A 16,472-nucleotide genomic window follows, 5' to 3' on the forward strand; every position below is an offset into this window, starting at 1 on the left:
GCCCTGCCTTTCCCCAGGCTCCAAGCTCACCAAATAGATTCTCTCCCTACTTTAACTCTTCAGCAGAAGGACCAGGAACGAAAATGCAGTTGGTGCTGGTTTCAACCAGTGTTAGGGCCTTGGTGCAACCATTATAGCTCCTCTCCCTGGGTCCTGGAAGGGGCTTTGGTTCCTCCTCCGTTAGCTATTCCTTCGATTCTAGAGCAATGACAATTCTGTCATCTCCTAAATACACACATAGTATCCTTCTGTTAAGTACTTTTTGGCTTAAGTCGATCAGAGTTGGAGTCTGTTGCTTGCAGCGGAAGAATCCTAACTCACTATTAAGCTGTGATGTTCCAGGGCAACATCCATTTAAAAGAGAACATGCAATATTTCCCAAGGTGATAATCTTATTATCTGAAAAAATCAACATTCTTTTTACAGTAATACAATAAAATTTCTTGCTTTTTATATATTAATTTTAAGTTATGTAATCTGTATTACTTAATATAGCCCTTTTGAGTTTAAACATATATACCTGTCCCCCGCACCAAAAATGGAGGGCTAGAAGCAAGTATTATGAATGAACGATTATTGTGCTGTTTATTTTTTGGCACTTAAAAAGTATATTAAAGTTCAGATTTTGTACTTGTTGCTGCTAAGAAGCTGGTTATTCATACTTTAAATGAAGAACTTTTGTTTTGTTTATTTGCTGTTTGGTTTTTTTGTTTTTTAATTGAAGCATCATTGACCTACAGCACTATGTTAGTTCCCGGTGCACAGCATAGTGATTCGCTATTTCTATATATTACAAAGTGATTACCACTGAAGGAGAATTGTAAGTAAATATAGTAGGAGGATGTATTAAAATTTCCGCCAGAGCCTGGGTTTGTTCCTGAGAATAAATGGAAGGATTCGATAGGAAATAGTGGTTGCTGCAGGGTCTTGTGGAATTTATTCCTTGCACAGAACAACTGACTTCCCTCAGGCTTTGCTCACTTTCACTCCCCTATTTCTTTCCCTCTCAATGTCCTGCCATTATTTTGGTGCAATCTTGAAAATAGCCTCCATAATTCACCCAGTGCTCTCACGTAAGGCTTTTCTAGGTTGCTGATTTCAGCCCTCCGAATCCTTGCAGAGCAGAATCGTTTGAAGATGGAACATGGTCCAAGGCTGCTGCTTTTTTCTTTCTATGTAATGTTAACCATTCATTGCTGGTTTTAATCTGTATTTTATGTGTTCCATGTACCTATTTCCCCTTCATTTATAAACAACTTTCTTTTATCTATTTTGCCCCATAATTTATTAAGTTATTTTATTAATGAAAAGTCTTCTGTTTCAAACTTTGGGGGGGGCAGATATATTAGCAAATTATCTGTGTCCCTGTCCCACCCTTTCCTGTGATCTCAGGGAGGGAGGTTTCCTCTTCTCTTCAAGGCCAGTGCCACCTGCCACCTGGTTCCAAGGTCTAACCCGAGGAACCTCAGGCTGTCACTTGTCTCCTTTTTCTTCCATGTTATTATTATTTTTAACTTTTTATTTATAAATAATTTTAGATTTATTAAAGTGTTGTAAAATGTAGTAAAGAGAATTTACATGTACCCTCCACCCAGCTTCCCCCATTGCTAACACCTTACATAACCTGGACATTTATCAAAACTAAACAATTAATATTGGCACAATTCTAGTGACTAACCACAGACTTGATTTGTATTTCATCAGATTTTCCACTAATGTCCTGTGATGTTCCAGGATCCAACCTGAGATACTACATTACACTTAGTTCTTATTTCTAAATCCTTTTTTAAAATCTTTTTTATTTTGGGGAAGGGTAATTAAGTTTACTTATTGAAGAGGTACTGGGGATTGAATGCAGGACCTCATGTGTGCTAAGCAGGCACTCTGCCACTTGAGCTATATCCTCCCCTCTTAACTGATTCCATTTAAATGACCATTCTTCATTGGTGGTTAGCCCTTTGTATTTGGGGGAGAGTTAAAATGTCCCTTCTTTTATAAAATAGTGGTATTAAAACATGATAATTTTAACAAATTATCAAAAAAAAACCCAAAAAACAAAAAAATAAACCCACAAAAACCAAAAGTGAGAGCTGCAAGGTCACCTTTATAAGACAGAAAGGTCCCAAAGGCCAGACTGGACTCAGACTGGGTGCAGTGATGGGTCTGCCTTAGAGGCATAAGCACACATGGGAGACACAGAGGGTGTGGGGACTCTGGGTGGAAGGGGGCAGGGGCCCCGTGGTGCTAGCCCACAGCCCAGTTTCCGCTAAAATCTAATGCCGCCAGCAATCAGGGCCATCCAGCTGCCTGCCCTCACTCTGATTCCATGTTTCTTTTTTAGGAGGGATGGAGTGGAGGTGCGGTGAAGTGGCAATTAGGTTTACCTATTTTTTGATGGAGATACTAGGGTTGAGCCCAGGATCTCACGCTTGCTAAGCATGGTTCCTACCACTGAGCTATGCCTTCCTCGTCTCCTGATTCCATGTTGACCGAGCCGCGGAGCCTCTAGGGATGAGCGCCTTAAGGTCAAGTGGGCTGGATGGTTATATTTCTCAGCTAAGCACACAGAGAGGCATCCTCTGGGAGCTTGGCTAAGACAAGCGCCCTGAGAGGTGAACCCAGTGTCCCCGTGCACTGGGAAGTCATGCCAAGGGCCAGCCCCAGGCTTGCAGAGCACTCACTGAGGTCAGGCTGCCACGAGGGACCTTCCTGGGGGCTGCTGAGGCCCATGCAGGGGAAGGGACAATCATGATTAGCTAACAAACACATCCCTCTCGGTCGTGACTCAGGCCCTCGTGAGATCCACTGAGGATGAAAATCTCTCTGCCACATTTTGGCTGTGGAGAAATAGGTTTTTACTCGTTTTCCCCAATTCTTGGTTCTGTGGTACCCAAGTCTGGCCAAGTAGGCGAAGCCCCTGGGAAGCAGGTGGAAGAGAGACCGGGCCCATGCCCTGCGGGTCAGATTTGGTGGGTCTCGGTGGACCCAGCACCTGTGTTTTCTTGGTTTACCACAACCCGTTTCTAAGCATCCAGGCCAAGAATTTGACCATTTGATAGTAAAATTGTGCAGATTAAATATCTTACGAGACTCTGAAGGTCTGGAAACTTGGGGTGGAGGCGGGAGGGTGCTTTTCCATCTGCACTGGGTACAGGCAGTGTGGGTGTTTAAATCAGCTCGAGGCCAGAGAGCTGGGTTCGTTCTGCACTCAGCCACTCCCCACCACGAGCCTTGGGCAGCCACACCCTCATCCCCTCTGAGCCTTGATTTACCCATTTGTAAAAAGAAAGGTTTTAACTAGATAAGCCCTAGGATGCCTTTCAACTTTTACCGTCGTTTTTGTGTGTTAAGTTCATGCACCACCGCCAGGGGGAGCTAAATCCATGATTAGCTGTGTTTTGGATTCAAAGTAGCTACAACGGTAGTCAGGATGGTACAGTACCTTGTATTTTGCAACCTGGCATCTACCAAGCAAAAGAGCCCCAGGGTTTGGGAGTCTTAGATGGGGGTATTTTTTAGACCAACTTATAATGCAAAACAAATGGTAGATATTTTCATTATAAAATATGATGAGTCACAAATGAAGTTACACTGGTGGAAATTTCAGCTCTCTTAAGAATTCCTTCCTTTCCTCCAAAACCTTATAATTTTCTTCTCTACTCTTTGTTATATAGTAATGGGGTAGTTATCTACAGTAGTGTTACAGAGTTTAGATTTTTCAAAGGAAGTTCAGAAGATCTCTTGTTTTTTTTTTTAGCTGAAGTGTAGTTGATTTACAATGTTGTATTAGTTTCAGGTGTACAGCAAGGTGATTCAGTTATATGTACATATATTCTTTTTCAGATTCTTTTCCATTATAGGTTATTACAAGATAATTGAATGTAGTTCACAATTTTTAAAATTTTTTTATTGAAATGTAATTGACTTACAATGTTAGTTTCAGGTGTACAGCAAAGTGAATCAATTATACATATACGTACATATATATATTTTTCGTTTTCAGATTCTTTTCCATTATATGTTATTACAAGAAATTGAATATAGTTCCCTGTGGTATACAGTAGGTCCTTGTTGTTTATCTATTTTACATATACTAATGTGTGTCTGTTAATCCCCACCCCCTAATTTATCCCTCCCTTCCCTTTGGTAACCATAGGATTTTTTTTTTTAATATTAAGACATTTTCTAAGAGTTTTCATTTATTGTTTATATTTAGAATATGTTGTAATCCCAGACAGCTGTCACATGCTGGACACGGGGTCTCAATCCTGGTCTCAGTGTGGGGGAGGCCTCCCCAGACTCTCAATCATGGCAACTGAACTGACTCCCGGTAGCTGAGTGCCTACGGGACCTTTCTTTCCAGTGTTGTGGGCTGATAGGAGGCTCTGCTCTTCTCAGAAATGGGTGAGGTAGCAAGCTGTTCTGTCTCCCTTTTCTGCCCATTAATTACACATTTTCCATGTGCTTTACATGTGTTACCCTTCATGTTGACGGCACTAAAATTTTAGTATTATTTCCATATAATCATAACTACCGTTTATTGAATTTAGTACCTACTATGTGCTAAGCACTGACTGGACATAATCCAGGGGAACCCTCAGGCAGCACTGTGAGGTGAATGCGTAGAGACTATCTTGTCTTGATTTTATAGAGGAGGAAACAGAGGCTCAGATAAAGTGCACAGAGAGTGAACAGTGGAGCCAGGTGTTGTGCTGGGGCAGCCCTACTCCCTAGCTGGTGTGCTTAAATCACTCTGTTCTGCTCCTCGTGTGATCAAATGCAAGATCAGATGTGGGGACAGCTCAGAGCACTAAGTAGAATGCCCAGGACTATGTAATTACGAAGGGGAAGGGCCAGGATCCAAATCCACCTTGTTTGGTAGTTAACTTGTCTACTTCGGTCCCTGAAGAACATAAGGGAAAGGTTCTGTCTTTTACAAGCTGGAGTTAAGGATGGGAATGTGTTTTTTCCCTCAGTTAGACAGGAACTACAGCAGGCGGGTACCAGAATGACAGGCCATGGCTTTGGAAATATTTTCTTCCTTTGGATACACGGAAGCATCCATGAGAGAAAAGGTCCTCACCCCCTCAAGACCTGTCAGAGTCTTCCTAATCCTCGCTGCTGTCCTATCTGTGTAATCCTGATCACTCAGATTTCTTTTTTATATCTTGTAAGTATTTGTCTATGAGTCATTGCTAATGAGCCAAGTTTGCAATCGTGGAATTTAAACTGACAGAAAGGATAAAGTCAGAAGATGGTTTGAGTCCGTATCAGCTTATCATTTAACTGATGGGATTCCCTAAAGGTGATTCCATTTTGAATGAGTGTCACTACAAGAAGGACCTCCTCATTACCTTGTGAAGGATTCAAAGCTTGTAGTCATCCATAAATTGCAATTATGTGTTATATAAAAGTACTAGAAAAATTCAAAAGTTTTCCGTAGTAACTGTATTAGGGTCGACTAAGTTACAGATTGTGACTAAAGCCCCAGTAGCTTAAGGCGATAGTAGCTGTTTTTTTTCATTCATGATTTGTACCCGTTGTGGGCTGATAGGAGGCTCTGCTCCACGAAGTCCCTCAGGGACCCTGGCTATTGGAGACCCCACCGTCTTGCAATGGCACCTTCTGAAACTTGTGCCATCCTTAGTCACTGTGGCAGGGAAGAGACAGCTGAGGTTCATGCGCTGTGTTTTGATACGGCGTTTCTACTCATAGTCCTTGGGCCAGAACTAATTATACGGCCCCATTTAACTGCATGGCACAGGGCAGTGTGGGAGAACAGAGGGACGGTGTCCGCCACACGCGGGAGAGCCAGCACAAAGCAGTGCGTCTATCAAGATTTCTGTATCTGAAGGTAGTATTATAATTGTATTTTTTCTCAAATACAGTCACCTGCTTTAACATCTTCAGTACTAGAAAAAAAGAGACCATCCTTTCATTTCCCCTCTTTTCTGCGTTTCTTGGGTCTGTATTTTTTGAACAGGTGTCTGACTTTAAAACCCAACTTAGAAAATACCTTTCCTGTAAGGAACTGAGTTTCTTACTCTCTTTCACCTGCCGAGATGTTTTATTTCACACCCTCTTCTTTCTCCTAAAGTCTCCAACATTCCACCTTCTTCCTCACTCTTAATTGATATTGTGGCTTCTTCCTTCACTGAGAAGCTAGAAGCAGTCGTAAGAGAACTGCCTCCTTGGCCCTTCACCTGGTCCGTCAGTGCCTCGTTCCTGTCGCAGGTGATGAATCCTTCCCATTTTCATCCATGGCCACACCTCCCCTTGTGGATTTCACCTTCTCTCACCATTCGACAGCTGGGCTTGGCAGTTATGCCCCTTTCATGCTGCGTCATTAATTTTACCCCTCTAGTGGGTCATTTCCATCAGCACATAAACATACATTTTTAAGAAGCTCCCCGCCCCCACTCCCCATTCTGCTCTTAAAGCAAAATTCCTCAAGCTTTCTCTGCACTTGCTCTTCCTACTTCCTGTCCTGTTCCTTCTTGGACTCTGTCCAGGCATTCACCCGCACTAAGCAACTGCCATTGTTGTCCAGGCTGCTGTCGTACATCGCCTTGTAACATACACCGGTCAGTTTTTTTAAAAAAAATTACATATATATATTTTTCAGATTCTTTTCTGTTATAGGTTATTACAAGATACTGAATATAATTCCCTGTGCTGTATAGTAGGTCCTGTTTATCTATTTTATACATAGTAGTGTGTATATGTTAATTCCAAACTCCTTATTTATCCCTCCTCCACCGCCCTTTTCCCCTTTGGTAACCGTAAATTTGTTTTCTATGTCTGTGTGTCTATTTCTGGTTTGTAAATATGTTCACTTGCATTATTATTTTTTAGATTCTACATATAAATGATATCATGACATTGCCTTTTTCTGTCTGACATACTTAATATGATAATCTCTAGGTCTATCCATATTGCTGCAAATGGCATTATTCTTTTTTATGGCTGAGTAATATTCCATTGTATATATACACACCACATCCTCTTTATCTAGTCATCTGTCAATGAACATTTAGGCTGCTTCTGTGACTTGGCTGCTGTGAACATTGGGTACTCCAGTCAGTTTTTAATTCCTGTCTTACTTGACTTTTCAGCAGCATTTGACACATCTGATTACTCTCCAGATTTTCTTTGTTCTTCTCAGTCTCCCTTTCTGAAAACTTTATTTCCTGACTGCTTAATGTTGGAATGTCCTCGAGCTCTTCCCTGGGCTGTTTTCTCTATTTACAGTCACCCTGAGATGATAGCTTTAAATATTACTTACATGCAGATAATATTCAAACATGTTTCCAGCCCTAGTTGCCTGCTTGAATACCTAACTTTTATGTCTAATTGCAGGCTCAGCACTTAGACGTAGTCTAGACATCTCAAATTTAACATGTCAGAGCCAGACATCTCTGCATGTCCCCCAACACATACCTATTCACCAGTTCGCCTTCTCCTATCTTATTTTTCCATTCTTGTCAACATCACTCACACAACTGCTCAAGCCAAAAAGCTCACCCTTACTTTTTCTCTTTTCCCCTTCTCAGCTAATTCATCAGCAAGTCTTATGAATTTGACCTTCAAAATATATCTACAATCTAACCATCTCTCACCTCCTCCCTTGCCACCACCCTGTTCCACACCATCCTCACAGCCTCCTGGATTTTCCAGAAAGAATGCCACAATAGATTTGCTTTCACCTGATGGGGGTAGCAACACACCTTCATCATTTTGCCTTAGGGTTATCAGCTGTTCTCCAGCTGTGGGTCATACTTCCCTTACAGAGCTATGGATGCCATCACCTTACACGTGCTGGTCCACACTGATGACACCACGCTGGTGAACAGGAAGTAGCAGACGCTTAGATGCCTTGTAAGATACGTCCGTGTCAGGGAGTAGGGGTTGAACTCCTCAGCAGCTGAGAGGCCTGCCATCTCAGTACACTGTCCAGGCTCTGTTGTCTGGTTGTCACTTCCTGCCGTGAGAAAGCAGCACAGGTCTTGTGGACCTTTTCAGTTCTCAAGCGAACATACAGCACATTGGAGTTTGCATCTCTGATTCATTTACCAAGTCACCCAGGAAGCTACCAGTTTTACGTGGGGTCCGGCCACTGGTCCAGGTTGTAGGGGAAGCAGCCACATCACTGCTCCTTCTGATCCGGTAGATTTGCTCCAAGCGCCTGTGGCCTATATGGCCATGGCCCGTGGGATCCTTGCCGAAACCCGGGGCAGGCTGCAGCGGGAAGGTGACAGCTTGTGCCTCCAGGCTTCTAGAGTAAAGGCATGATGCTTTCGCAGGTAACTCTTCTGTTTCTGAGAAACAGCTCTTGGATTTCTGTAGGGCAGAGACAAATGTTTTGACTTGAAAAGAACAAGATTTGGAGACGAGTGAGGAGTTTCGGGGAAGAGGTATTTTGGATGGACTTTTCAGAGCACGCCAAAGGGAACAGATATTCGTGTCTCATGTGACCAGAGAACACTCGGTGCTGAGGAGGTCGTCAGTAATGAGATGGGTCTGCTCTACGGATGTCAGTCAGCTGATCTCCCAGCTGGGTTCATAAACCAGGTGCCCCAGGGGCAAAAATGGAAGTTGCACCTGGGCTCAACCATGTGAGTCTCCTCTTTTCCTGTGGCCACTGTCATGGGGGAGACAATACTGAACCCCCAGGACGGTGCCATGTCCCAGGGGCTCAGTCAGTAACGAGTTGATGGGTCAGTCACACTGGACCCTCCTCCCCGTGGAGGGAGCAGCGCTGTGTCCTCCCTGGATGAGCCACCTCTTCCGGGTGCGGAGCCACCCTCCTCGCACCCATGCTCCTCCGGCCACGTCGTGTGTGATTGACTGAGTGCCTTATTTTCCCACCATCGTAACCCATACCAGATGGCTTCAGATTATTGTGCTGAAATAAATACATTTATTTATTAAACCAATAGATGTAAATAAATAAGGAAATGAGCACACAATTGCCTGCCCTTAGCTTTCTCCACTTCCTAGAAACAGTGGTCCTCAGAGCAGGAGTGGTTACTGGGGATGCCTGCTCTTCCACCAGCCAGCAGGCCACACTTGGTGAGGATGGGGTGCAGTTACAGGGCGTGATACATGCCCCCAGTCCCTGACCGGCACGCGGTCCTGCTGCTTCTGTAGCTACGACCAAAGAACGGAGGTGGGAGTAGTAGCTCTTGGGATCAATCACACCTTGTCACCGAGGTGAAAAAATGTTGCTTCCTCCACCACAACTTTGGGTTTTACTAGGTTAGAGAGCTTGGTAGTCAAAGAACGAGTGCTTTCAGTTGTAGAGTGCGTACCTAGCATGCACGAGGTCCTGGGTTCAATCTCCAGTGCCGCCATTAAAAAATAAATAAACGCTTTCACCCAAGGAACAACAATGACTGTTGAACAAGAAATTAAGATTGCTCTCAGGCTACATGGGGCTCCTAATGCCACTGGACAAACCGGCCAAAGAAACCCCAAAACAGGCATTAGCATTACCATGTTAGCTCATCAGGGAGAAATAGAGCTGCTGGTTCACAGTGGAATTACGGAGAAGTATTTGGGAACCCGGACCATCCCTGCCAGTGCCTTCTAATACTGGCATGTTCAATGGCAAATCTTACTTAAGAAGACGAAAGCGTCTTCTATCTGCAGGATCAGGAAGTGCTCACACCTGGCAGGAATTGGAGACAGTTTGGCTCACATCAGCAGGTGCAGAATCTTGACAAGTTGAGGTGCTGACTGAGGACAAAAGGAAGACCGAATGGGGAGTAGAATAAAAAACGACAAATACAACCATTGCCTTGTGACCAGCTGGAGAACCCAGGACTAGAGTAGCTCCCCAACTTTTCTTCCTCACCCAGTTATATATACAATTATATGTAACCAACATTTCCTCCTTCCTTTTCTTCTACTATTTTATTCAGGGCAAGTTGGTACCAGTTAACTTTCTAATTCTAGTGCATAGGATACGGAGATGAACTGGGATTAACTGAGGGAGCAGACATCACTTAGAGGTTCGCAGTGACTGCGGGGACTTGGCAGGAGTAGGGTGGAGGTGAAGGCAGAGAATGAACATATTTCCACCCGTGTGGCGGGGACTTGCTTTGTGCCGGGTGGGAGCAAGCTGTGCTGCTGCTGTCGTCTGGAAGTTAAGTGTGGGAAGCGGGGTCCGTGTGGATGAGAGGGGCCAGAGGTCAGACCAAGGCGCGTGCTGTGGGTTGGCTGGCTCCACACTCATCTGAACCCCCTCATACTACATGGAGTTGCCCTTCTGTGCTGTAAAGGCAAGGAGGAGAACAACTGCGTTTCCTGGATGTCTTTGCAGCTGGGCTGCAGCCTGGCCTCTGTCCAGGAGACCTCCGTGCGAGAGTCTTGGGAGGAAGACGTGAGCAAGGCGAGGCAGCCGCCATGCTTCTCCTGCAAGCACAGCGCTGGAGGCGTTGGGGGGCGGGGTTCTCATGTCCGGTCCAAGGTGTCATCCCATCCGAGGTGCTGAGTGTGGGGCAGCAGAAGCAGGGAGAATCCTCCTAGAACAGCCTGAGTTTCTTCTGATTTTTTTTAAAACCTGGCTGCTGTTGTCCATGGCTGTGTAGCACTGAACCTTTCCCTCTGGTTTTACTACATATTCTGTGAGCTGCCTCTCCTGGATCCCCTTCCACTTGAACAACCTAGAATGTATTCTGTGGTCTGAAACCAAGGGCCTGTCCCGTACAACAGGCGTTCCATACAGCTTGGATGGGTGGATGAATGGACGCGTGAAGTGGCTATTGAAAACTGCGGGGCGCCTTATCTCTACACTAAATGGGCCAAACTGTAGTGATTTTAGTTTGCCTTTCTCTTTCCTGTTTCTTCCCCTGACCATTAGTTTCTCAACCCGTTGGTCTCTGCTTTCGCTGCTCTGCCCCTGATGGTGTCAACCACCCTTCTGACTTGCTGTGCTTAACTGCTAAGGTCTCAAGGCTGTGCACGAAACTAAAACGAACTCAAAGGAAAGGAAGAATGACTGAGCCGTGAGGGAAGGCCTTTCCTGCAGAATCAAGTGTGTGGATCTCAGCACGTTGGCTCTTGACTCTGTTTTATCCGCTCTGATGCCTTTTCCCTCTTCACCAATATGTGCATGTTTCTAAGCATTTAGGCCCTCAAAACTCCTGACACCTTTCTAAATAGAGCAGAGTTGAATTCAGTATTCTGGGATGGGAGGGATTTTACCAAGCCTGTCTGCTTCTCTTAAGTGGTAACGTAGTTTCCTACTAAAAGCAACGTTAAATGGTGAAAGGATTAATTCACTCTAATTTTCATCGTGTCAGTCAGCTCAGTTGTCTTTATTATTCACAGACACAGGATCGGCACTGCTCATTGCCCAGAGGCCACCTTGTTTCCCACCACTGTTGACCTTCAAGGGGCCCACCTGCTTCTTGCCTTTCTTTGTGAGAGAGGGCTCTGTGGGCATTGCTCCAGGGGGTGCAGGTCTGGGAGGGTCTGAGCAGAAAGGAGGGGCCCCACTCCACGTGCTCTGGCCCCCCTGGATTAAAGAAACTGTGGGCTCCTCATTAAGGACCATCAATCGTCCACCGTTCCTGTTCTTTCCACTTGTGGATTTTCACATCTGACGACCACCGAACAGACCGAAGAAAAGGGAAATCTGGTTGGTGATTGACTTCCCAGAGTGCACGATTGGCACCAGAAGGAGGAAGCCAGGAAGCGTCCATCACTGAGGCCCACGTGGGACCATTCTTTGAGCACATTTTGTGTTGCTGGAGTTCTCACCAGGCAACATCAAATATCCAGCACCTTTCCATGTTTCTAGTCTTGTGTGTTCCTACCAAAAAAATCAAGGCTATCGCTAAGGTCAGAAATGCTAAATAAATATAACGGAAGCCTTAACTTCAGGAAGGATTCGGTGGCATGGAAGGAAGGGGTCAGGAAACTCCACATTAAGAGTGTTTAGTAGCGGGAGACTGATGAGTGTGGTTGCCATAAATGATGGTGGCAATGGCAAAAGTCCTAGTAGGAAATCTTGGGTAAACGGAAGCTTGGAGAGAGGGCAAAGAGGTCCTGGGCAGATGTTGGGCCAGAGGGGTCTTGTCCGTCCTCAACCTCATGGCCCCCAGTGACAGCCCCGGACTGCAGGAGAACATCCCAGGGAAGGTCATCCTCAGTCTGCCGTGTGCCCGGCAGGCTCGGGGAGTGGACGGAATCTTGCAGGCCACTCTGAGGCACGATGTGATGCCAGGCACACAGAGGACTCCGAGTAGAACTTGTGGACCGGACCCCGGCACCAGGCGTGGGTAGATTTTAGATGTGCTGGTTGGCAGTCTCCAAGGGCTGATGGTTCACTTTGATGAGTGGCCTGCAGAGAATGAAGCTGTCAGCGGTGCAAGCCGGGAGGAGATGACTTCAGGGCTGAGCAGGAGTTAGCAAGGCTCCCGCTGGAGAAGCTGCCGCAGCTCTGGGTCAACCCCATCAGCCTCTGTTTGGTGGCTAATTGGAAATCAACCATATAATGTATATATAAACTATGTAAAGTTGTATATGGACTATTTATAACTATCTCGCTTTCCACATCTTAAACGAGATGGAGACTTGGTTTAGTCCATTAATTGAATATTGCTTTGTCCTTCAGACATTTGTGCACGTGCCCCTCTCCTCAAAGAGGAAGTGTCTGGGCTCGGAACCGTGTCTGGCATATCTTCATGCACCCGTGGTGTTTCCTCCAGTGTCTCACAGGCAGCAGGAGTTGGGTGGTGATTCTGTGAGCGGGCAAACGACTTCTCCTGAACCCATGTGCGATGTAACCCACCTCTGACTTTCCCCCCCGCAGCTGTGCAGGTCTGACAATCTGTGGGAGCAGATAGTCCAGTCGACCTGTGACCACATCACCCCCGATATGCGCGCCTTGGCCAAGGATCTGGGCTGGAGACAGATGTTCTTCACCAACAAGCTGCAGCTCCAGCGGCACCTCCGCAGGAGGAAACAAAGACACGAAAGCCAGAGGAGCAGTCAGCCGTAGGGACACGCGCTCCTCCCCGCCGGGCACCCCAGGCGCGGCTGCGCTTCCCTTCTGCGTCCAAACCTCTTCTGCTTCCTTTGATTGAGAACTGAGGTTTTGCTGATTCAAGGAGCCATAGAGTAGTTGCACACAAACGCAGCTAGCCCACCTCTGCAGTGCCTTGCCGGAGCCACAGACCCTGCCACGGTGAGGCTCAGGTCGTGGTCCCAGCACAAGGGCTGCAGGACAGGAAGCCCCCTGCCCTGATGCCCATAAGAATAGAGGCTTCTGCTGTGTAGAAACAAACAATAAATGATGCTTAGCAGGTTTTATTATAAATGTTTTTATCTAGGTGTGGGAAAGGGGAACCGGGCTTGTGAAGTTTTTCCTAGTGTTGTATCATCAGAGTCTGTCCCCGAGTACACACTGTGTGTCCCCGCAGGGAACTGTGGGAGGCACTCCCGCTGAACGCAGCTGCCTTCCCAAGTCTGCTGTCCGAGGTTAGTATTCAGGGTCCCCATCTTGTGAGCCTGGGATGCCAGGCTCCATCCCCTTAGTGTGGACCACCTCTGACCTGGGCCTGCAGCACTGCTGGAGAGAGGTCAAGACGTTCTCCTTGAAGGCCTTTGCAGAGTCCGACTTCCCAGGACTTCCCGTTGTCAAATAACCCTATGAACCCTTCTTAGAGGGGTGCCGCTTCCTCTGAGGAATGTGGACAGTTACCACTTTTATAAGAGGGATTTTTTTTGGTGGAGGGGTGATTTATATTTTTTTAATTTAATTAAGAAATTTTATACAGGTTTCAAATTGTAACTTTCCACTTACAGTTATTACAAAATATGGGCTATATTCCCCATGTGGTCCAATACATCCTTGAGCCTGTCTTGCACCCAACAGTTTGTGCCGCCCACTCCCTCCCATGCTGGCCCTCCCCCTCCCTTCTCCCCACTGGGATCCACTAGTTTGTTCTCTGTATCTGTGAGTCTGCTGCTTTTTTGGTTATATTCACTAGTTGGTGGTTTTTTTGAGGCTCCACATACAAGTATAACAGCAGTTTTTAAGCATACAGGCTGTGGGTAACTGTGAAAACCCAAGTATGGTTTGTGTTCTGTTAAGTTGGCAGAGGGGCAAAAGCAGTAGTTTTAGGGGAGGAAATTCTACCTCCCTGAGATGAGTTATTTAAAAATTGTCTTCTTCCTGCACCTTCATGGCAATTAAGTACCTCCAGACAATGAACTCATGGCAGCGAATAGTCTAACGACTCCTTTAGGCTACAGAGCAAAGCAGCGCTCAACCTCCCATCACCTGACCGACCCTATCAGCGCTTCTTCCCTGCAATTTCCAGTTTGCCGCCCGGAAAAATAGCATCCTGCCGCCCCCATCCCACTCCTTCCCTCCCCCTCCCCCTGCACTGCCCCTCCCCCTGCTTCACCACGCCCCTTGGACCCGAGGACCCCCGAACAGTGGGGAAGAGGTGGGCCCTGGCTGCTCTCCCTCCTCACTCCTGCTGGAACAGCTCTATAGCCATGGCTCAGTGACAGACTCTTTTTTTCTTTTTTTTTACTAAACCTGTGTTAGTATCAAACCAGATTTTAACCGCCATCCACACACTCTTTAACACTCAGTCTTGGATTTCCAGGGACATCTGTGAAATCAAACGCAATCTGCTTCCTGGCCGATGAGGAGCCCGTTAAGTTCTATCTGGATTTAGTCCAAGCACAGAGCAAAGATTTAATTGGCGAGAGACCCAGGCCTCCTTCTCTGTCTAGGAGCCAGTCAGCCAGGGCCAGGGCAGGGCAGGGCAGGGTGGCTGGCTGGCAGGCAGGCAGAGGGCCCATGCTCCTGTGTGGCTTCTGCTGCCTTGTTTCTCCCTGAAGCTCCAGACTTCACTCCCAGCCAGGTTTTCAGCAACAGAATATAGGTTAATACCATGTGTATACAGCAATTGTGTGTACCCGCAACGTGGTATGGCAACGTAACTGCAAAAGTATCGAATTACAACCCATTTATAACATGGATGCAAAATGTCAACAGCTTAAAAATTTCATGTATAATGTTTTATCAACGGCGTTCTGGAAGCTTACGGGTGTGCCTAATAATCTAGAATCAACATGAATCAGTAAGAACACAAATATGGCCATTTGAAAACTCTTACTGTCTCTATAAAAAGATTATACTATAAAAATAGATATTAGCTAAATTATTAAAAATGAGCTTAATTACTATGTTGGCTATTATTAGGTAGTAATTAAACAACATAGGTTATTAGATTATCTCAGTAATTATTTGCCCTTATAGTTTGAGTGCCTCATTACCTGATTATAATTATTTTTGCCAAAATAGGAACAATATCAGAAACCTAAAATCCTGCCAGGCACCAGCCTCCTCAGGGGTGGAACATGTGCCCCTCTCCCACTCAGATCCCACGTTAGCACCCGCACGAGGATCCACTGGGTGGAAGGCAACGATGGTTTGCCTCTCTGCCTCTGCTGACAGCTTTCCTGGGGATGGGTAAATCTGCTCTGTCGATGACACACCGTTTCCGAGAGAAATGTCACAACATTTTATAGTTTTGCCTTTTCTCATCTTTTTAGTCAAAAGTGTTTCTACTCCGTTTTTATTCACTGTTGTAACTGTAAAAGTAAAATACTGACATTTTCTGATAATTTATATGTTTAGTGTTATAAGAAAAAATTAATAACAGTAGCAAATGTGAATGTTTAATTTATAAGCTAAAAATATTTTACTTAATGTCAACTTCTATTACTGCTTTTTTTCTTGAACAGGTTGGCAGAGTATGTGCATTAAACCTCTGTTATATGGAATCTGCAATGTTTTATTTCACCAAGTAGGGCCAGGAATTTAGGCTGAGATTATATTTGGGGGAGGGGTGGGAAGCAGGGATAGGGACAAATCCCTGGTCACAACTTGTTACTGTTTTCCAAGCTGCTTGTGTACAAGATGGTCATTGGTCCTTGTTTATTACCCAAACCAACTCCCAAGATGCTGAAGACTAATATCAAACGATCTTGCATAAACCATCAGTGCCGCATAGTTTTCTGCTCTGAGCTTTAGTGTAATGACCTCTATCTTTAGTTTGTGTTGATGTATGAGACGGTGTGAGAGAGGATCCAAGCTTTTCAACTCTAAACAGTTGGCTTCAACTTGAAATGGATATCTTGGGTTGGATGTCAAAATGTTAAGTAGACAAGGTACCACCAAAGAAAATTGTGTGCCTGCAGTTAAAAAACATACGATTAGGTAATAGGTTCATTGTACAAAGTAAAATCAATGTCTTAGCTTTACCTACTTATTGTTTTGAAATGAGATCATCTGCACACTGGGGTAACATTCTGTGGCCTTTGCAACGTGGAACCCTTAGGGGCGGGAGCTACAGAGGCCTGACTCCCCGTTAGTCACATTCCCTCGAGCATAGACCTCCATTCAGAAAAGCTGTTTTCAGCTGGGGAGCCTGTTCTGCCTG

General features: G+C 45.5%; 1 protein-coding gene across 2 annotated transcripts in view; it reads left to right on the forward strand.

Moving 5' to 3' along the window:
- The window catches only part of FBXO36 (F-box protein 36), an 82,293-nt gene extending 66,480 nt beyond the window's left edge, over positions 1-15,813 (forward strand). Inside the window, exons 4-5 of one of the 2 annotated variants that reach the window (XR_012072925.1) lie at positions 12,821-13,195; positions 15,332-15,813. Coding sequence is in view for 1 of the 2 variants with exons in the window: in XM_006207962.4 (XP_006208024.1) it covers positions 12,821-13,009 (189 nt within the window). In the remaining variant the exon portion in view is untranslated. Of the gene's footprint in view, positions 1-12,820; positions 13,319-15,331 lie in introns of those variants that run through there. The other variant, XM_006207962.4, reaches the window with a different exon arrangement.
- The last annotated feature ends 659 nt before the right edge of the window (positions 15,814-16,472 follow it).

The sequence above is a fragment of the Vicugna pacos genome, chromosome 5 (assembly GCF_048564905.1).
Source record: "Vicugna pacos chromosome 5, VicPac4, whole genome shotgun sequence".
In the NCBI taxonomy this organism is placed as follows: domain Eukaryota; kingdom Metazoa; phylum Chordata; class Mammalia; order Artiodactyla; family Camelidae; genus Vicugna; species Vicugna pacos.